The sequence below is a fragment of the Danio rerio genome, chromosome 4, assembly GCF_049306965.1.
Source record: "Danio rerio strain Tuebingen ecotype United States chromosome 4, GRCz12tu, whole genome shotgun sequence".
NCBI lineage: Eukaryota > Metazoa > Chordata > Actinopteri > Cypriniformes > Danionidae > Danio > Danio rerio.
In genome coordinates this window covers 15,844,691-15,867,835 of record NC_133179.1, presented here as the reverse complement: position 1 = coordinate 15,867,835, position 23,145 = coordinate 15,844,691, and the positions used below count along the sequence as shown (strand labels likewise).

The following is a 23,145-nucleotide window of genomic DNA, read 5'->3' as shown; positions in this document are numbered from 1 at the left end:
ATTGCTTCATTACTTCACACTTAAAAAAAAATGATTACTTGCTTATTTAAACAACCCGTTTAAAATGAGCTGAAACAACATAATTCTTGTCATTTCTTTGACCAGTTTGTTTGTTTTATGCTCAGTCCACTTCAATTTGCAAACCATTAAGTTTACTTAAGCATTTTGTGTTGGGACAACATGAAGGAATTGGTTGGGGGATTTGAAGTTCTCAGCATTCTTTAAGTGGGATTGAATTAATAAAAGTACAAAAAAAGTAATTACAATAAAAGTAATCTTAGGTGTTTAAAGTTAATAGAAATACTTCCTCACTTTAGTTTGAAGATTTAGAAGAGTTTTATGTAAAGTGTTGAGTTTTGAGATTTTCACTTTGCAGAAGCACCATGCTTTGGGTGCTGGCAGCGAAATTAACAAAAATGCAGTTTGTTGCTTTACTCAGTGAGCAATAACTGTCTTAAAATGAGTTCTGAGATCAGTCTCAGTCAGCTGTATATGTCACTCATCAAATATGCTTAAAATGGCTCTTTTAGTTGATTAAGGATAGCTTCAAATAAAACTAAGAAACTTTGAAATGTACAGCACATATTAGACATACATTATATAATCAGACCTTTGAGTTTAAGTTAATAAAAATACAAATGTATTTAAATTTTTATTTGATAAAATCATGTTGGACCGACTGAATTGCATTTAATTGTGTAAATATATATTTTTAGTTTTATTTTATTTATTGGATGAAATTAAATGAAGTTCATCCAATGAGTTTTTTTTTTTTTTGATTGCATTACAAAATTCAGTTTTTCCATCAACTGAAATTAAAGAAAGAATATTTATTATTAATATTTTTTTTTTAAAAATTACATTTAAATAATTACATTTGCTACAATTTCTGTTTGAATCTGCTGATTTAAATGAGCCGTCCACTCTTTGGAAAAAGTAACTACTTGGGGGTAGATTGGACATTATAATGCCTAAGTAACATCTCTACTTTTGGTTAGTTACTTTCCAAACATTTATCACACGCTGGTTTCAGTACATCTCAAAACGAAAATGCTCCAAATATTTGAGCTTTTCAATAACCTTTTTAAGTCTCTTAAACAACAGAACTTCTTGTCACAGTGTGATATAGCAACCAAAAAATATGCCGTTAGAATATGCTTCTAAATTTATCTTGAGAAACATTTCCTTTTCATGATTTTCCAACTGTTTGAATGATCTATAATGGTCCAGGAATAAATACCACAGTGAATTATGGAAAGAACTCTGCTCAGCAGGTGTGCCGCTTGGAACCAGTGTAGGTAGGATACAAAAAGACACACAGAAGTCCTGTGTTCACCGCAGCCTAATTTTACACAAGTTTCAAATATCAGGCGTGTTTCAGACTTTATTTCCACATAGCGTGATATTCCATTTCCCAAACTTCTTTCACCCTTCACTGACTCAAAGTGTTCATAAATACGGGACCAGATCAGAGAGTTCTCTCTAATTTGAGCGGCTCATTGATTTTTCCTCTGGGCACAGAGGGACCTGTTGGTTCATTCTCTCAGGTGGCTGAAGACCTGCTTGTTTGCCCTTTTGTGATAAAGGACAGACGCTCTGTCTATCTATGGCAACCGCACACTCTCAAATTTCTCTTCTTTCTTAGGTGGAGTCTTATTGAGTGTGACCTCATTACAATGCTTTGTTTAACTTTAAAGACAAAAGAGTCTAAATGTCCTTGCATCCATTCCTCCTTTGTCTTTTCAGACATTCTTAAAGGTCTTCCATGTTGCCGTGTGCGTTTTTCTGTTGTTACTCAGTTGACCCCTAAAGCTGAAAGGAAAAAGGATCTGTCTGCTCGTTCTTAACGTTTAAAGAGGGAGAAAAAGTTGTAAACGTTCCTCTGACAGCCGTTAGGCAGTCACAGGAGACATATCGGGTGTTAATATGTGCAATGTTTGATCAGATCTGTAGGGGACGCGGTGTTGGCGGAGACAGATAATCTGTTTAATATTAGCAGGGTGAGATGGGTCCCCTGGCCCAGGAGGAACGGGGACAGCAGGAAGATGAGATGAAGGAGCCTGTCTGAGGTGTTTTTGACAGCTCCTGAAATTGCATGCGAGTTTTGAGGCAAGTGCTGCTGCGTCACGGAAAACTTGACGCTTTTATGGCATTGAGATGAATTGTGGGTATTTGTGTGGATGTGTGCAATGTTTGATTGGTAGTGTGTCTCTCCAGCTGTGCCGTGGTTTGGAGTCAGATGGATTTTAGGAGCATAAAAGTGTTTAGAAAGAGGTCATGCTGATACTTTTAGCCAGATTTGCTGTTATGTTCAATAGAGCTGAACTAGTCTCATGCTTTATCTTTTATCTTTTTGTTACACGGATATATTGAAGTGGTTTTTACATCTGTTTTATTGAGTTGTTACATAATGTAATTTAAGTAACAAACTTTGAACTGTTTACAGACTTCATTTGACATAAAATATTTTCATATAATAAAACGGAAATGTTTATTTTATTACAAATTAGATTTTAGTTTTATAAAAAATGTTATAGTTCCAGCGCAAATGTATAATAACCCTGGTTTGTTCCAACTACACTTTTGTAAATTCACTGCATTACTTCTTATGGATTTGGACAAATGTACCACTTCCTTTTTATGGGGAAATAGACCAGCTCGAATTAAGGAAATTATTTTGCAGCTCCCTAAAAAATAGAGGGGTTTTACCTCTCCCAAATTTTCTACATTATTATTGGAATATCCAAAATATTTTATATTGGAGGAACAATATAAATTCTGAATTTCCTCGTTGGGCTTACCTAGAACAGTCCTCAACTCGTCTTTCTCTGGGCTCTGTTTTATCCTCTCAATTACCTTTACCTGCAAAGGTCAGTTTAAATTTAGTAGTATCCCAATCATTTAAGATATAGACTCAATTTAGGCAACACACTGGTTTACATAGGTTTTTCATTCTTTCTCCAATATTTAAAAAAACATTGTATTGCACCATTCAATACGGATGTGGTTTCAATATGTTGTTTGATAACAGCATAAAAATCATTGATGACCTCTACGAGAGAGGTATTTTCTCATCCTTTAATAACCTTTTAAAAAGATTTGACCTACCTAATTCACCATTTTTTTCCAGTCAGGCACTTTGTGCAAAACCTATTCCCTCATTTTCCAAATCATCCTGCTGAATCTCTACTGGATGACTTGTTAAGGCTTTAAACACACTAAAAACATAGCATTTCTGTCATTTATAATCTGATTCACAATATTAATCCAGGCTCTGCAATTCAAGCCAGAGGCGCTCGGGAAGAGAACTTAGGTTTTGAGTTATCTGATGAACACTGGGAGCATGTTTTTGAGCTCTCACACACTTCTTCTATATGTACAAGACATGGGCTTATACAATGTACGATTCTACATAGGGTTTACTAAACTAATGCTAGAAAATGCTATAAAATATACCCCTCTCTCAGCGATGCATCATCATCATCCACATGCTGTAGGAATGCCCTAAATTATTTGATTATTGGGCTAAAATATTTAAAAGCTTGAAAGATGCGTTTGAAATAGATCTGGATACAAATCCACTTTTGGCCATTTTTGGGTTGCCAGTAAATGCTAACCTTTCAGTAATGGTCTGAAAGAATTTAGCTCTTTTTCCTTTACTAGCAGTACGTCTCATTCTGTTTAAGTGGAAACATGTCTCTCTCATCTTTTGATGCATGCAAGTAGTGTTTACTTGCTTTAAATTGGAAAAAAAAATATTGTATTACCAAAGTCAACATTAGAACATGGTTAATGCAATATAACGTCTATCAGAATATAATGAAAGAAAATTGTATGGCAGAAAATAAAGCCCACCCCGGTGTGATATAGAGGTTCATAAGATGGCAGAAAGTGACTGCTGCAGCCTGGGTGTTTTTTGTGCAGGCATGTGTTTGTGCATCTCAGTATGCGTCAGTGTGTTGGGGTCGTTCCCGGGGTGCTCCACACTAATTTTCCACTCAGCTGAGGTTTGTGGCCCAGTGGGGGGCATTGGCCCCGAGGTCTCTGCTGGGAATAATCGGGTCAGAGCCACTGGGCTGCGTAATGACTCTCCACGAGTCTCTTCCTCTGTCTCTTCTCTCTGCTTCATGCCTCCCTCTTTCCTTCCATCCCTCTTCTCTGCTCTCTCCATAATGATGCTGACCGACTGGCTCTGCTCACAGGGGGCTCTGAGGGTCTCGCTCGCAGTGCTGCCTCTAAATTTAAACCTGCCATTTGTCAGTGTGGCTGCTCCGTCTTTTGTCAATGCTCTCCCTCGCTCCCTTTCTCTCTGGGTATCACACGGCATTTTAAAAGCATCTTATTTTCTATATGTGCAACTGAGAGGAGGTTCGTCTGTCTGGCCACTGGGCAATAGTTCAGCAAAATCTCCTCTTCTTGCTCTAAACTATTGGGAAACCATCCCACCAGGAAGCTTGATAACCATCTGGATGAATGTGTGTTTAAGTGCATTTTTAATATGCATTGAGTAATCTCAGTATGTTACTGTACTGTGATATGTAGAGCATGAACTGGCTACAGTTCAAAAGTCTGTCTGCTTGCACTTGGACTCTGTGGTAGCTCTGTGGTTATTCAGCACTGTGGATTTGCTTTTTGCTTTATGCATAATGAAAGCTAAGTCAGACATTTGGAGTGAAATTGGCTGCGCAACAGTAGATTTTTATTTCCTCCTCTCTTAAAACTCTCTAGTAAGGCTGCAGAGGTACGTTTTATACTACCTTCTCAATTTCAAGGTCATTGCAAATGGTAGAATCTTGATTACGCGCCTTCCTCAGATATCTATTATTTTGGCCAACTCCTTAGGCAGCAATCACAGAATGTACTGCAACATGCTCGGTGAACAACAAAATCCACGAAAATGCCATTTGAAGCTCATTCAATTCTGAAAAATATGTCATTTGCTTGGAGTATTGCATAGTTGGCAGCATGCTAATGAAAAACCCATTTGAAATCAACTGTCAATGTACTCACTGCTTTACTTTTTCCATCCCTTTTCACTTACTCTTCATCACTTTCAGTTTATTAATGTTAATTAGTCAGTGATGCTAAGCATCGTCTATAACTTTACCATGGCATCTTAAATGTCTGGCATGATTAATATTTTAAATCCAGTATTTGGAGGTATTATCACAATGTGAGAAATGCATGTTATACTATGCATACTGTATGAAATCTGAGGTCTGTTCCAGTAGTTGAGGCTTTACAGTATACAGTACATTACAGAACATGTCAAATCATGTTCACTAATATAATGCTGCCAGACTCCAGAAGATTGAAGCATGTGAGTGGCACTTGGCTATTTAAAAAAAAACTGAGACCACTTTAAAACTTTCTCTGGTTTTAGGATTTACAATTAGCATAACAATTGTATCGGAGTACAATGAAATTGTTTTTTAATCCGTAAACTACAGACATTTCTTCTAAGTGTAAAATACAAAAAAAAGCTTTGTATAAAGTAAAAAATAGGTGCTATGTCTGTTTTTAGGGTAACACTTTATAATAGCTAAACACTATGAATCATCTATTAAGCATTAGCAAACAGTGGATTCATTATTTGCTAAGCATTAACTCAACATTAACTCTATGTTAGTAAGCAGTTTATAACTGCAGCTACAAATGCTCAATTCTTAACCATTCTTGACTTCATTCAAAATGTGCTATTAATTGTATTTTCATACTTTGTTACTGATGCATTTTTCATGACTAAACTAAGTATCGCATTATTTACAAATCATTTATGAGTAATACGGGGTTTTTAATACCATTCAGAATGAATTAGTAAATGATTAATAAACTAATAACTTAATTTGTATGTTAATAAATGCTTTATCAACTCAACTTCATGCAGTTTTGTGACCTAATCTAAAATGAGGACTATTTATGCTTTATAAATCCCTTATAAATGACAATTAAAGGCAAATGAACAATACATCTTTGCAATCTTCACTAAAAAGTAAAATTATTGTAAAGTTTAAACATTGCTGAGTGACAGGAGTGTGAAAATATAACATAAAATTGGAAAAAAAAACATCAGCAATATAATAATTTAACGTTATATTAAGATACAATATTTCAATGTTATTTAGCGATGTTTAAACTGCGCAGTAATTTTATTTTAGATAAAATTGCAAAGATTTATTTTTAATTTGATGAAGTTTCATTTGTGCATCTTCAAATAATTTGGAATGAATAAAGCCGTTTATTTTCTCTCCTTTTCTCCTGGTTAGAATATAACTGAGCCTTTTATTGTAATTTATTAGGGATTTATAAACTATAAACAGCCTCACTAGATTAGGTCACAAAACTGGATGAAGTTAAGTTAATAAAGCATTTGTAATTCTTTCCTCTTATTTGCCTATACAAAATGTACACTATACAATTACATAATGTTTGCTTTTCTAATACTAGACTGTCTTTTTCTTATGAAAGCTACTTGTGCAGTTCGTCTCCAGTGTTTCCCCCATTACAGTAGTCTGTTCTTCACGCTGCAGGTCAGACCTTGGGAGTTACACACATTTTAAACTCCATTAGGTCAATGTCATCTGTCACACTTGAGCAATGTAATCCCTTATGTTTAATATAGATTTGCCTTGGCAAAGTGAGGTTTGTGCTGTTTCCGAGTATGAGCTTCAACTTATTCTTACTGTAAATTAACAGTTTTTGTCGCAGAGCAAGTGGAACTCTGTCGAATAAAAAACTCCATGAAAGATTTATTATTTTTACAGTACTTATTAATTTAGCTGCTTCTGGCTGACTTTTGTAGTATTCTCTCTCTCTCTCTCTCTCTCTCTCTCTCTTTCTCTTTCTCTCTCTCTCTCTCTCTCTGTCTCTCTCTCTCTCACTGTCTGTGGGATTGGTTGGTTTAGTGTCTTCTCAATCAAACAGAGTAAAATGGATTTTAATGCACTAATTGCATGTTTTGATTAATTTATTGACGTGTGTGTGTGTGTGTGTGTGTGTGTGTGTGTGTTTTCATTTGTTTATCTCCTCTGCTGGCATGAGTGATGTAATGTATTTTAGGTCAGTGTGTCAGAGAGTGAATAGAGGGTCATGAGGGGAACAGGAAGTGAGCGGGCAGGCGAGATGCCAATGGCTGTCCTTAGTGTTTTGCATGTGCCCACTCCTGTGCTCCCCGTCTGTCTGATCGCTTTGATGCGGTTTCATTTCCTGTTCATTATTCATCAAAGTGCCGCATTTCTCCATGTTCGGGGCAGAATTTACATAACGAGGAAAACAAATTACTCCTTAGTCTTCTAATAGAGCAGTTTACTTTACTAATGATAAGGTATTAAAAACAAACCTCCTGCGTGTTGACAGGTGCGCGCAGGATGACTTATCTAGGAGATCAGTTCATCAGATGGAAAAACATTTGCTGAGGGGACTGAGGCAGTTTTAATAACCAATTTAACTCATACACACGTCAAAGTATTCATCAAGCAGAAATACAAAGCAGAAAACTGGAATTACGAGTCATTGTTAGTAACAATATTATATTAATATAGTTTTTTTTTTGAGTAATAAATTATCCTTATACATGTTTACCATGATTTACAGAATGCATCTACAAAATTTTCATTCAATGTAACAATAGTTTATAAACCTAAAACCCAAAATTATATTAAGAATTGTAGTGGCTATTTTCTCTAAGGAGGCTCTCTCAGTGGTCAAGAAACAAAGTCTTACCCGGGATGTCTTTTACAAGTTTTATTCTTTATAAAGAAGATCACAGTCATACAGCAACAACAGTTTCTGCAGAGTGAGATACTAAAGCAAAGTGTGTTCCCCTTTTTATCTAGTTTGTACTGCTTACGAGGTCAACTCCCAATAAGGCCTCATCTACAATTACGTCAGGCGTCTTCTGCTGTTCGTGCGATATGCTCATAACAACCACACATCCTTCTTAGGATAATGAAAAAGCTTTCACCTAAAGAAATATAGTTATCTATAAAAATGTACACATAGGTTTTATGATGAACATATGGAGAACACAGATACACACACATGTAATAATGAGTCTTAGACAAGTTTCTAACATATAAAGCTCATCTAAAAATGAATTTCCATTACAGAATCATTAAAAGATCCCACACTATTAATTAGTTGCTATTATAAATCTTTATATTTTGCCACTTTTTAAAAACAAAAAAATTGGGTTTGTCAGCAGTAAGTTTTTGGTCATTTAAAATGTAATACATTTTTTAATTATCACATACTCTCTTATATACCTTAATAAATGCATTAGACAGACCACCTAGTTTTTCGCGATTTCGCCATCGCTGAATCCAACGCAAAATCAACAAAATTTTCTCTTTTTTGCGATCCTACAAAATTCTTAATTAAACGCAAAATAATGTCAAAAAACATAAATAATCTCATAAAGCATCCAATTCCAAACCATATAATCAATTTAGATTTATTTCAGTTAGCTTTCCATTTCACATGACTTATTGTTTTACATGACTTATAGATGTTGTATACGCAGCACACGTGATGTATTTGAGCAAAAATGATGTCTCACCTGCGCCCTCACAATCATTACATTGCATGAAAGGAGGAGGTACTGTAACGCATGTCCTTACCTAATACCTAATACCTAGGGAATACCTAACGCATACCTTAGCGAGGTACATGATGTCAGATGTATATATATCTAAACATATATATATATATAGATAGATAGATAGATAGATAGATAGATAGATAGATAGATAGATAGATAGATAGATAGATAGATAGATAGATAGATAGATAGATAGATAGATAGATAGATAGATAGATAGATAGATAGATAGATATAATTTTTATAATTATATATATATATAGATATTTTTTTATTTATATAGAGTTAAAGTGATATTGATAATGGTTTTTCTTCTGGAGAAAGTCTTATTTGTTTTATTTCGGCTAGAATAAAAGCAGTTTTTAACTATGAACCACCATTTTAAGGACAAAATTATGAGCTCTTTTAAGCTTTTTTTTTTTTTTTTATAGTCTACAGAACAATAAACAGGAATAAACAGGAAAAAATAAGCAGGGGGGGGGGGTAATAATTCAGGGGGGCTAATAATTCTGACTTCAAATGTATATTTATAAATATATTTATTTTAAATCGCAAAATTTCTGGGAATTACCAGCAAAAAATCATCAAAAACTAGGCGGTCTGAAATACTAGGCGGTCTGAAAAACGAGGGGGTCTGATTGGACACTTGCTTGTCTGCATTATTTATATGAAATTACTTTTAATAATTCAATTTATATTTCTGTATACATTATGTGTGTGCATTTGTTATATATAAATTATTCATATAAACATGTAGGCTTTACTTAAAAGTTTGACCACAATAAAATTAGAATTTTGATTGAAGAAAATTAATATCAGTTTTATACTTTTCTTGATTCCAACAAATATTTAATTGAACTAAGTAACAAAAGACACAAGCATGTTGCTGTTCATATTGTTGATATTTTTCTCTGAGCCTGCTTTATTGAAGCTCATAAATGAAGGCTCATAAATGTTTTTACAGTCCTCTCAGGCCATAGGCAGACATCTTCTTTATAACCCTTTTAAATAAGAAATATTCTCGTCCTTACTGTGGCTTGTTTCAGCCACAGCCAGTCAAAGCCCCTATAATCTCAAAATTATTAATAGACAACTCTCATACGCCCCCTGTTGGTGAAGAAGGATGATGTTTGTGTTTAAACAGACATATTTTCTTTCCTGTAGTCTTACATAATGGGTGCGGACAGAGTGAGGTTTGAGAGACTTGTTAGGTGCGACTGTATGTGATGTTTTATTAAAGGCCTTTGACAAGTGCGTCTAACTGTGGGATGCACAATCTTGCCAAATCATCCAAAGGCACACATAAGACGGTTTGTCTCTCCCACCGCGCTCTGAGAAAGACACACAGTTTCTTGCTTAACAGTTCAGTGTTTCACCACCCATAGATTCCACCTAGTGTGTGAGTGTGTGTGTGTGTGTGTGTGTTTGAACACGTACTACACAGCATGCTTATTAAATCAGCTGCAGAAAGGGGATTCAGGCTGTGTGATTGGAGCTACAAAGGAGGCCATTCTGATTAAACGCATCTTAGACCTGCTTAGCACAGAGAAAGAGGATGATTGTTGCCATTTTAAATCTCTTTGGTTTCCTCTTTCATTCAGCAGCAGATTATTCCCATTCTGTTCTCAGAGTTCTCCACGTTAGGCTTCTTAACTTTCCAATTCATTTACTGTCCTACCTCTCTCGCTCTCCTCTTCTTTTCTCCAGTGGAAGAAAACGCTGTCACAACTGTCATCCACTATAAACTTCTCTCTCCCTCTTGTAACGACTCTGATTTTTAGTTAATTGCTTCACAGATTTGAATAAAGCCAATCTGGATTAGTGAAGGGAATGACAGCCTAAAAAACCCAGTTAGAGCAGAAGGTTTACTTCTGTACTATGCAAGTACTGTAGGTAAAACTTTTATATTTAAATTAAAAACTTAAAAGCACAATTTTTATACGTGGTAATAATATATATATATATATATATATATATATATATATATATATATATATATATATATATATATATATATATATATATATATATATAAAATCATGGTCAGAAATGTCTTAAAAGGATTTATTTTTATGTAACATATACTAATACTAATAACCTTATTACGAACAATGATGTACAAACTTCATTTCTTAATGGTCATTATTATGGGTAAAACCAGGATGATTTTTCATGTTTCTCTGGCCTCCTCAAACTACCCAGTGTTTTGATCAGCCTGATCTCACGAGGAGTCGTAACTATTTTACATTTTGTCAGTTTAGTGGCTAATTCGTTCTAATTCATACGAGATCAGTCATACAAAAATGTACAAATTTAAAAAGGAAAAACCATCATTGAGGGAATAGGCAAACCATACTAAACTGTACGAATGATATCCTACGATTTCATATGAATTAACCACAAAATCAAAAAGTTCAGAATTGCCGTGAGAATGTGCTGGTTTCTGTTTTTAAGCACCCATATTATGGAGCTAAAAATATGCCAAAACAATCTGAATTTAAATTGTGTTGATTTGAATTATTGACAATTTTAATTATTAATTTTAATTATTAAATTAGAATTTTTATATGCCGTTTAAAAAATAATTTGAATTTGATAACTTAATTTGAATTTGAATTTCATAACTTGAATATTAAACATCTGAAATGTAAGACAGCTGAATTTTTTCAAGGCTGAATTTTTTATAGATGCGTTTTCAAACTCATTTACTCTTCGAGTTGATGACCCCTGACCTACTTTCTGCTGAATCTGAATTCCACTATCTGTGAAAATATATATTTGAAATTTAGGATATTAAATTTGATGTTCTAAATTTCTTCATCTTGAAAATTTGAAACTGTATTTTTACAAACTGGATATCTGCAGTCTATCAATTTAGAACAAAAAAAAATCTGAAGTGTGGAAATGCGTCTATAAAAAATTCAGCCTTGAAAAATTCAGTTGTCTTAAAATTCATATGTTCAAAATTTAAGTTATGAAATTCAAATTAAGAAATTTAAAAAAAATTAACATCATATAAAAATTCAGATTTATTAAATTACAATTGTCAAAATTTCAAATTAACAGAATTCAAATTCAGATTGTTTTGGCATATTTTTAGCTCCATATATAACCCTACTATTTAATTAAAAATCACTAGTGTAAACAGGTCTGAAACCTGCTTAACCCTGGTCCTGTAATCTGATGTGTCTGGATTAGATGTTGCAGTGTAATGGTAGTCTCCTCGTCGGCTCTGTGACCTGGTGTTGTGAATGGATCAGAGCGGAGTGTGTTTGGATCTGAAGCGGGGGTCTCTGAGCTCTGATTCTACCCACCTGCAGAACTGGGGAGTGATGAATACACTTCATTAAGGGTAGAACACAAAGCTGGCTTGTCCCTCGGCCTTTGGGCCTGCTCTGCTTCCACAAATAGAGTCGCTGTTGTTTTAGCACTGCCAAGAGAACAGAAACAGGATAGAGTCACCAAATGGTCTTTCTTTGTTTCTTTCTTTCTTGCTTTCTTTCTTTCTCTCATCTGAAATATGAAACAGAAATATAATGCATGGATTTGGACTAGTAACCAAGCTTGTGTTCTATTTTCTTCATGCTGTTCTGGTCACAGATGGGAGATGGTTGGACGCATTTGTGCAGCTGTTTTTATTTTCCCCTGCATTCTATCAAATGCTTTGTCTTCCTTTCATGGCCTGTCATTCTCCCCTCCTCAGGAGCTCACGTATTTCTTTTTGTCTTTGTTTTCCAGGTGTACAAGAAAAGAGAAGTGTGAGCGGTCATCCGAGCCTCGCCGCTTCGCCTCAAATATAAAGCAGTGTGTGAGACTCAGTGTTCACCCCAACAACATCTCTGTGTCCCAGTACAGTGTGATGGTGAGTGCTAATTATCAATTCTCACCTGGGTTACTTGGGTGTAAATCGCACCATAAAATATCCTTAAGGAATAATGAGGAATCACTGAACCCCTTTTAAGTGTTTCTGAGGGCAAAGCCAAACGCTGGACATATCGACATTAGCTTTCTCTAATTCAGTTACGGAGACCATTGCTCTTCTGGTTCCATCATTAATGTGATCATGCTCTTATTTAAGTTCAGCCTTTATGGATCTGCCTTTCGCACTGATGGGTTTATGATGACGCGTCATTGCGATTGACCGTAATACATGTTTCACAGACATTTGAACACTCGATATCTAATGAGATCAGACCCTGACCATTTATATTGGTATTATTTTAGATATATTTGAATGAAAATCCATATTCTGGTTGTTATTCTTTAATAGAAAAAGAAAAATCTGCTTCTTGTTAATTCAATGTAATCCTTAAGCATTGCTAGTCTCTTAAGGAAACATTGGCGATCAAATCAAGTAGGTTTTCATTGTCATTTTAACCTCCAAGGTGATACATACAATCTAAATTTAACAACATAAATTAGCAAAAACTAACTAGCCAACTTAGTTAGCCTACTAGCTAAGAAATGACAGACTGACATAAAGTGCAAATGCAATAATGATAAGCTGGATATTATACTTTATTTTCCATCATTTTGGACAATAATTAAATAAATTCATTAAATTTTTACTTGTGTCCCTAATAATTCTACAAAAGAGCTTGACTAATTGCAGAATGTAGGGCATGAGACTCTTACAAATGTAGGCCATGATGTTTCTTTTAATATCTAAGTTTCCTCCTGACTCTATCAATTGTTCTTTGAAGCATTGCTTTTTCAACTATCTATACCAATTATCATCTACAATTACCTGTTTTATCATACACACATCTGAACGAATGATTGTGCAAATAACAAAGTTGCATATTGTTGCATAAAGCAAATTGTATCATTCATATACATAAAAAAAGCGATTGGTTGTTGTGTCTACATGATTGTTTTATAACAACATTCTGATTAATATGAAATGATTAATGTAAGTAAACAGTTATGGTGTCTTATATCAACTCATATCAACATTCACTTTGTCCAAATCCCTAGTCAGGGTAGTTACTTTCTCTATTGGTGTTTTTTGTTGGCTGATCCCAGCTAAGTGCAGACTCTACCACTCCCTCATTGAGTGTGTGTGCGTGTGTGTAAAATCCATCAAAGCAGGCCATGGTTTCAGACCTTATCCTCATGTAATCCAGCACCTCCTCTGAGCCTTTATATCAGATTAACGTCTCCACTAGAGAAGCTGGCCTTTCAGCTGATTCAGGATCTGTATTCTGGGCCCAAAATCAAAAACCCGGCTACTAGGCTGTATCAGAGCTAATAAACGTCCTAATGTCAGCATGTAAAGCAAGCTTTGTGCTCCACAGAGCGATGCTTAATCAGGACCTGGATATGTTTAGATACCCTAAACCATTAACACAGCAGTTTTTTTTTTTTACCATATGTAAGCATTTATGTCAACTGTATCTCGGCAACCAGTCAAAGCAGCTGTCAGGAGATTCTGTAGTAGCTGTTCACAGTCATTGAAGAGTTGATGTTATCGTATTGCTCATATCATGATGTCCTTATTTAAACTCCTCAGGTGTGTTCGAAGAGTGCTAAAGCCTTAAGCTTGAGATAATGAGCCCAATCCTCAGAATTTTCACAATCTTAATCTTGAGTATGCCCCTGATAACTGAGACTAATTTAGTCCAAGCTGGGATACAAGGATGCATCATACAGAGTTAATATGTCCATATAACATGTAAATACACAGAATGTAGAAATACAATACTATACAATATTAAGCAAATATTCGTTTTGTGTGTGTGTGTGTCTGTGTGTGTGTGTGTGTGTGTGTGTGTGTGTGTGTGTGTGTGTGTGTGTGTGTGTGTGTGTATATACAGTTGAAGTCAGAATTATTAGCCCCCCTGTTTATTATTTCCCCAGTTTCTTTGTAACGGAAAGAAGATTTTTTTTCAACACATTTCTGAACATAATAGTTTTAAAAACTAATTTCTAATAGCTGATTTATATTATCTTGCCATGATGACAGTAAATAATATTTGACTAGATATTTTTCAAGACACTTCTATACAGTTTAAAGTGACATTTAAAAGCTTAACTAGGTTAATTGGTTGAGAAAAAAAATCAAAGAGGGGCTAATAATTCTGACTTCAACTATATATATATATATATATATATATATATATATATTTTTTTTTTTTTTTCAATGATAAATGTCGTGAGCACAGTATTACAAGTCAAGATCGTATTCATGTAATAAAAGCATGCGATTTTCTTTGCTTGTGCTCCAATGCACAAAATTTCTTGAATGCCCTTAAATATACACTGGTTAAGTGCAGAATTTCTTGTCCTCTCTCAAATAAATGCTGCTGAAGTGTCATTTAGTGCATTTATGTAACGAGCATGTCTCTAACATTTATTAGATTTGCTAGGAATATTTATGAATGTCTCTTATAATAACATTAATCCGCCCTGAAGTAAAGTGAATATTGCTAAACTCCAGCAAGATAAAGTCATTGTATGCAGAACCATAGACCTTTATCTATAAATAAAGTATAATTATGGAAACTGTGTTCAACTGAAAGCTACATCATGTTTGCTGGCCTCATGCATCGCACAGATGATGTCAGTCATTCAGAATGTAACCTTAAAGGGTTAAACAAATAACCCTATATATATATATATATGCTATTTTAAATAGTAAATAATGACTAATAATTTTATTTTTGATTAAATAACATTATATATGTATACACAATTATGTGAGTGTGTGCAAGTTGCAAATACATAGAATAATGACCTTTTCTTTCAAACTGATATTACCTGCAGTGCAATCAAATTTAACCTATACACTAAAATACACTACAGTGTTTCATTGTCTTGACCTTTTATGATATTAGATATTTGTTTGAGGAGATCAACACAAAGCTCCTTTTTTGAGTCTGCGTGGAGAATTTAGAGACTCAGGCTAATTTCTCATAGAAAGAAAACATTTATCCATCTTTTTTTGGGGGGTGGGTGGGGGGGGTTGTTGGAGTATTTTACATTTGATCCAATAGTTCTTTTTGGACCTTTACATGTCCAAAGTGTGCTGTAAACCACAGTAAAGCCAAGCAAGTTATCTCTTTTGAGTGCATTTACCAAAGAAGATTTTTTTTATAATACTGAAGCTCTGATAGGAAGAGTATAGCACTGGTATAGCATTATCCTGAAGGAGAATTTTCTAGTTGTTTTTGGAAAACCTGAATATAGTTAAACACTATAGATGCTCTGAGAATTCATTTAAATGTAGATTTATTTTATCCATACAATTTTAAAGTACAACAAGAGGTACAATAGGCAAAGTCTCATAGCTATCGGGTCACTGTGGGTCAGTCGGCAGCTCTGTTTCCTTCTACCCGCAAATCCTGAAGCATAATTAGAAACCTGTATCAGCATCTGAAGTCCACGAGAGTCTGCTGTCTTGATGCTTTCTTCTGTTGAGGCAGGAGGTAATCAAAGACACCATATTCCTCGTGTCGTACCCTCTGCTGTGAGAGGCCTTTTTTTTGTTTGTTTGTAGGGTTCCTCTCAGAGCGGGATGATTTTCATATTTATCGTGGCCAGCAAGGGTTTGTACGCCGCTGCTTGAAATGTAATTGAAGAAATTCTCTCTGCATCCCGCTCTAAAAGGAAAAATAAATTAAATCCCAGAGTGGCGCCGCCATCCACTGGTGCATCCTGAACTTTAATGGGAAAGCGGAAAACAGCGAAAGAGGGGGTGAGATGGGAAAAGAGTGTCTGCAACATGTCCCTGCCTTTTCATTAAACAGCAATCTAAAAACAGCCCCGGTCAGCCGTTCTGTTGAGTAAAGGGTGTTTCAGGCCGTATCACCAATGTAATGCTGAGTGCAGGGCCACTCTATGCAAGGCTCCGGCTTCCTATTAGTGTGGATATTCCGATTTCATCCACTTCACCTCCCATGATGCCCTCACAGAGCGTTACTGCACACTTCCTCCCCGCAAAAGAACAAACTGAGTCAAACTGTGAGAGTTTTTTTATTTTCTTTTTTACTGGGCAGATCTCTATTACTACATAACTTAATTATTATCTTACATCTATCTTTTTATATTCATATCTACATATTAAGTCACACCTTTTAGATTTATACAATTCTATAAAGTGGAGATTTTAATAGGAATTCAGATTTATTCATAAAAAAAAAGTATGAATGTTCTGTTTTTTCCCTATTTAGAAACAAAAAGGATGAGGTTGAATTGCTAATAAGATTAGAATTTAAATGAATGTTTTAAAGATGATTGTAATAAGGTTTGATGGCCCCATTACCATTGGGAAGAAGGAGGCAGAGAATTGACACATTTTCATTCATTCATTCATTTTCTTGTCGGCTTATTCCCTTTATTAATCCGGGGTCGCCACAGCGGAATGAACCGCCAACCTATCCAGCAAGTTTTTTACGCAGCGGATGCCCTTCCAGCCGCAACCCATCTCTGGGAAACATCCTCACACACATTCACACAAACACTCATACACTACGGACAATTTAGCCTACCCAATTCACCTGTACCACATGTCTTTGGACTGTGGGGGAAACCGGAGCACCCCCACGCGAAGGCAGGGAGAACATGCAAACTCCACACAGAAACGCCAACTGAGCCGAGGATTGAACCAGTGACCTTCTTGCTGTGAGGCATCAGCACTTCCTACTGCGCCACTGCTTCGCCCTTGACACATTTTAAATTTTTTTATTAAATAAACATAAAACAAATAGGAGGCAGCGGATAGATAAATATAAACCTGGAAAGGGACAGAAGTGTATATTTTGGAAAGATATACAAGATTACAGATGTGGTGTTGTGGAATGGGATGCCAGCTCATTATCTTAGGAGATGATATAAAGAAATTGCAGTGTCTCACAAAGCAAAGTAAAAGACAAAAGTTGCAAAGAGAGCATTTGTTTCAAACTAATGACAGTTGCTACTTCTCACTCTTCTCTTTGTCATCGTCCCTTTTTCTGTTGCTCACTTCATTTTATTCCGGTCTAAGGCAACACATGTGCTTCTGAGCAAGACTTGAAATTCATTTGAAAGCTAGAAGCCAGAGGGCATTGTGGGTAACAGAGATGGCAATGACAGAAAGACAAAAAAAGAGAGAGCGGTAGTTCTCCAGATGAGTCATATAGAAAAAAGAGAGAATAAAAACTCTCACCCAGTAACCCTCTCTCTTTCTCATTCTCTCCTTCTCTCTCTCTCAATATCCCATCCACTCGTGTTCAGCGAAACACATTAGAGTCAGTACAGGCTGACTGATGGCCGACTGGAGTCTCTTGATGTCTCTGGACATTTTCCTCCTGGAAATCTAGGAGATTTGTGGCCGCTGGTTTGGTGGCTGTGCGGTTGGCCATGTGTCAGCTGGGATTATTTAGGGAATGGCCGCGTGTGTTTTCTGGGATGTCTTGATATCTGTGGCTGGATTGAGATTTCCCATGTGTGGAGTCTGCAGAAGAATTGAGCATTTCAAATCCCGAACATGAGAAAACGTCTGTGTTACAGCAGTTTTAGGAACTGTGGCAGACTTAAAATATGAGTTCATTCTGTGCATGGTGTTACTGTTTGCAAAACACACCAAAGTTTGTCCTGTCCATTACTTACTTTTATTTTCTCCCCTGTCTAACTTCAGTTTGCCTTTTCTTCTTTCCTTGACAGCTTGTGCTGGAGGCTCATAATGTGCCAGAACTTTCAGCAGGGGTCAACTGCACCTTTGAGGACCTAGCAGAGATGGACGGACTAGTGGAAGGGAATCGCATAACCTGCAGTTCTCCTGCAGAGAAGGAAGTCCCACGCATCATAGTAGACCAAGGTGTGAAGATGTGCTGTCACCCGCCAATCAAATACATTGGGAAATTGGGCTAAAGGCCTGGATGTTGGCTTTTGTTGTGGCAGAGTGAACCAGACAGAGACTAAAAGTCAGACAGCTTTATAATTGGAAGCACTGGATCGAGAGATCTTCTCCAGACTCTAGAAAAGCTAGATTTATATCAGAGAAAACGAAGACAGTGTGTGTGTGTGAGAGAGAGAGTGATAGGCATAAACCTGAGCAGAGTTGGAAGTTTACGTGCTCATTATCTCGCCTGCAGCTGTTGACTTTTGCCGCAGGACGTGTTTTGTAATTGAGTGAATAAAGGTCGTCAAGAGGGAGGCAGTTTTGGCATTCTGTCTCCTGCTCTCTTGCCTGTCTCTCTCCATTTCAGTCTTTCATACTGAGGCTCCATTGGCACTGAGGTTTGAGAGATTTTTCAAGTAAAGTGATTGGATTGGATCTCCTGAACTGATGACACTCTTCACTCCATCTGCTCGGCTGAAAATGGTTTTGACAGCATTCACTCCAGCAGATAAGAGATGGAAAAGATTTTTCAAGAGAACATTTTGTCGTCCTCTTTCACACTCTTGTCAATGCCGTTCTTTCGCCTCTGTTTTCTTTCGACATGCTTGGTTACCCCAAAGTAATTGAAATGAGCGCACATCTGGGCAGCTGTCTAGAGGCTGGTAATTTTTCATAATACGAAAACGTCTCAACAGTAGAGTAATGAAGATGCGTGCCTCTACAGAAACAGGGGAATACTCCTCCACATGTGTTTCCAGTGTGAAAACAGCTAGAAAAGGGGGAAGCAACAATGTAAAACACAATAAGGTACAAGGTGAAACGGAAGCAACAATGTTCATTCAGAACAACGCCTGCAAATTATCTTAGTAACTGGCACAGCGGTCTGGATGTGAGGTAGAAAGAGACGTGCACAGGGGTGTGAAGTGTGTGAATAATGATGCATGCAAGTCTCATTGGCGATGTGAGGCTAGTCAGGCCACCATGAAATTACAGGTCGGCCCAATCTGCAAGGGCCTGGAGCTCAAAAATACCGCAGAGCAAACACACTCTCACGCCACTGGATAAGTATACTATTACACACCTGAGGGTGCACACTATACACACATTACTGGATGCATCACCATCACTGCAACCTGTACATTTTACCCCTAATACATAGGGATGTATCATAAAAAAAAACAGTAATGCCCTCGCAGTTACAGGTCATTTGTTCGCCCTTCAGTTTCTTAGTGTCATGGTAACCAAGTGTGTCCTGAGTGACTCATTAAAGTCAGACACACTGCAGCGGGTGGCAGGGGATCTGCACATGCACACCCTCACACACACACTCCGGAGATGCCAGCCATCAAGGTAACATTTAAGTGAGCTAATTAGGACAGATTCATTGTCAGGCACACTTTACAGTGATTGATGAATGATTCGCTCTTTGTTAAAAAACACCACACGACAGGGAAGAGCAGTGCGTTAGAAGAACAAGAAGTTGAAGAGAAGTATGTGAAAAGGCGAGACAAGAATAGATGGAAAGTGGAGGAAAAAAGTATGATCTTCCTTTGAGAAGGGAGATGTCGTGTCCGGCATGTTGAATTAAACATGAGCTTCTTCATTAGCTCAGACAAAAACACTCTGAAGATGGGCACTTTTGTGCCACATTTCCATTAACTCGTGCAGGTTTCTTTCTCCTGCTCCCTGTCTCTCTCCCTCTTCAAGGATGTTTTCATCAGAAGGGTCTTGGCTCTTTTTTGGCATAGACCTTTTATTCTTTGCTTTACAAAGCTGCTCCATAAGCCACAAACTATATAATGTACTTGCTCTGTCATCTTAATTTAGTATAATTAGTGTATCAGATACATTACTCGTCACTTGTATATGGGGTATAGCATTCTATGCATGTAAGATCAACTCCTACTTCAACGGTAAATCCCCGAAATATGCTAAACTGCAATTACTTCAAATTGGAAATGTTACATAAATGTAATTTCATTTGCTTAGGTTGTATTTAAAAAGTGTTTTCATGTAGCTCAAACTCTATAAAATGTCACTACATTTTATTTTGGTTAAATCCGTTTCACCAGGCTTTAATCTAATGCTTGTCTGGCAGCACAATAGCAACAGTTTCTAAACAGTGTTTTCCCATCACCTCTTAGGTGACCATCAGATTGTCCAGCTCTACCTCAAGTCAAAGGAGACAGGATTGGCTTTTGCAAACACTAGCTTTGTCTTCTACAACTGCAGCGTTCACAAGTCGTGAGTATCTTTGTATTGACACTGACACATGCAGCAATGTAATCTCTGCTTCCAAGAAAACTCCAATTGTGGTAATCTTTTTTTTTATCCCAGATGTCTATCCTGTGTTGGAAGCCCGTACCAGTGCCACTGGTGCAAATACCGTCACACATGCACTCACGACCCAAGCAGCTGCTCTTTCCAGGAGGGCCGTGTCAAACAGCCAGAGGTGAGTTATTTGCGATTGGTCACACATCGGGTTTTGTAATTGGCCCTCATCATTCTCAATTGAACGTAATTGAGTTGATTGGTGCTGAGGTGCAGTTCAGGTCACATCCTGATTGTGAGGAGTTACCCAGCATCACCTTGTCAAATTGAGCCATTTCACATGCATCTCATGGATTTGACTTAATTCTCAGTAAATCCCTAACATTTTGGTCTGGATTCCCACCAATATCTTATTCCGTGTAAATTATCAATAATATTGGCACCAATCTCATGCCTCAAGGCCACTGCAGGCCTGTCAGATAAATTAAAAGCTGCTGTTATGGCTCAGCGCTTTTTGCTGAAGCCAAACTCTTTCTTAGCTCACTCTGTGATGGATGCCAAGAAGGGTTGAACTGAAGGCTTTTTTATCATTGAAGTGCCCTTTAATTCTTCCCCAAGGGTCTACACGGCATGAATCACAATGTGTTTATTTGATTTTCATCATGAACTGAACAGAAAAACACAGCTAGCATGAAGATACGATTATGTACATCATGCTCATCTGCTTAGCTTTGAAATGCGTGATGTGTTATGAGGACACCTGCCTCCCAGGGCTATGTGTTTTAGCCACACAAATGTGTAGCCTCGTCATTTAGCATTCATTAACATCACTTAACAGTGTGTTTCTCAGCCTGCCAGTATTTGGCATTGTAATTATCAAATGGATGCGCGCTGTCAATATTGACCAGCTTAATATTAGGATTCCCTATTGTGTGTCGAGCGACTTGCACACAAAGCAGCGACTGAATATTAGCACATGCTAATGACATTTCCACTGGATGTTTTTGTTTGATTTTTGTTTTAAGGCTGATGTTTTGTCTGGTTAATGAGTTTAATTTGGATTTCATTAACCCCTCATACTGGAGGTCTCAGATCTGCTTCCAAATTCTGGGTGGCTTAGAATTAATGACCAGAGATGTTTACTGTGCAAATCCTCAGAGCAGACACTGACGAGTCAACTTTGCATGGAGAAATGAGATGACCTTTTGTGTTGACCTTCCACAGATGAATTTCTGTGTTTTATACCAATTAAGGGATTGCTGAGAGTGATCTGAATAATCCAGGCTTCTCTTTCAATGGATGTTGGAAGTGAGAAGCCCCCTGTAGTTGCAGCTTGTTTAGTTGTGCACTCCTGAGATTTGTAGAATACTCCACATTCACAAACAAAACGTGCCGTTGCATCAGAAAATCATCTCCAGAAGGATTTAACAACAGTTTGCCATTCACAGTCTCTCACTTTTAAACATCTGATGGGTCTTCTTAGGCTGTCTGCTTTCAATTTATGTGACACATTTCTTTGGTTAAACAACAACAGCAAAGGATAATTTCCTTCGCTTCTCAGTTTAACAAATTTTGACCAGACTTCCCAGTTGTACATGATATTTAGATTTTTATATGATGAATTTTATATAGGTTAGCCAGGAATTATTTAATTGATGATTTGATGTAAGCTCTGTGAGTAGATTCATTTCAGACTGATACTAGAACTAGTACATCTTGTCATAATTCTCTGCAATATTTTGCAGGATTATCAATTAATTTGGACGTATGGAATATTGATGGCTTTGTTTGCTCAGCCCAGTGCTTTGCTTTTATTTATTGGTAGAGACTGTTATTTCATCATAGCACAGCTAACCTAATCGATGTAACCTCTAAAAGTCTTGATTTCCCCTCTGTCTAGAATGTGTACTTGGGGTAGTGCTGAATCCTGTCAGTCGCTTACAGTGTCGGTCTACTATGTTTCACTCTTGGCCACAGGCGTAATGCTGCATGACTAAATGCATGCCTTCCTGACCCAGATGTCCACTGCACTTTAGCAAACAATTTCTGTTATGGCTTGGCTTTGCACATCCTTTTAGGAAGTGCAAAGTGACAGTTCATAGTATGCCTTACTGATGGGTAATGTGAAATTGTGGTGTAATTCTGAATAATAGATGCACTCAGTCAAATTCTTCACACTAGACAAATTCACATGAACCTTTTATTTTGAAGGCGTATGCTCAAATATGAATCAGACAAACATACATTTAAACATAAAGTAATTTTGTAATTTGACGAAAACATCAGCCAACTCAATTTTGGACCAGGTTAGAGAGAGACACAAGTAAGTAAAGGAGAGAAGTGTGGGAAACAGAAACTGATCGATTCAGTGAACTCTCTACCATCTTATTAAGATGTTAATTGACAGGCACAATTGGCGGCTTTGTGCAATTGAGCTGCAGATTGTGAGTAGGAG

General features: G+C 36.7%; 1 protein-coding gene and 1 long non-coding RNA gene across 4 annotated transcripts in view; one reads left to right on the top strand and one right to left on the bottom strand.

Annotated features, from left to right (window-relative positions):
- Window positions 1-23,145, top strand: part of plxna4 (plexin A4) — a 236,655-nt gene that overhangs the window by 170,020 nt on the left and 43,490 nt on the right. For all 3 annotated transcript variants that reach the window (XM_073945613.1, XM_005164690.6, NM_001004495.1), the window contains 4 exon segments: window positions 12,338-12,461; window positions 18,242-18,395; window positions 20,564-20,663; window positions 20,757-20,871. In XM_073945613.1, the coding sequence (XP_073801714.1) occupies window positions 12,338-12,461; window positions 18,242-18,395; window positions 20,564-20,663; window positions 20,757-20,871 (493 nt within the window).
- Window positions 15,813-22,685, bottom strand: LOC141381610 (uncharacterized). Its single transcript, XR_012402021.1, has 2 exons — window positions 18,188-22,685; window positions 15,813-18,032 (listed from the first exon to the last, which is right to left on the bottom strand). It is a non-coding gene; the product is annotated as an uncharacterized lncRNA (long non-coding RNA).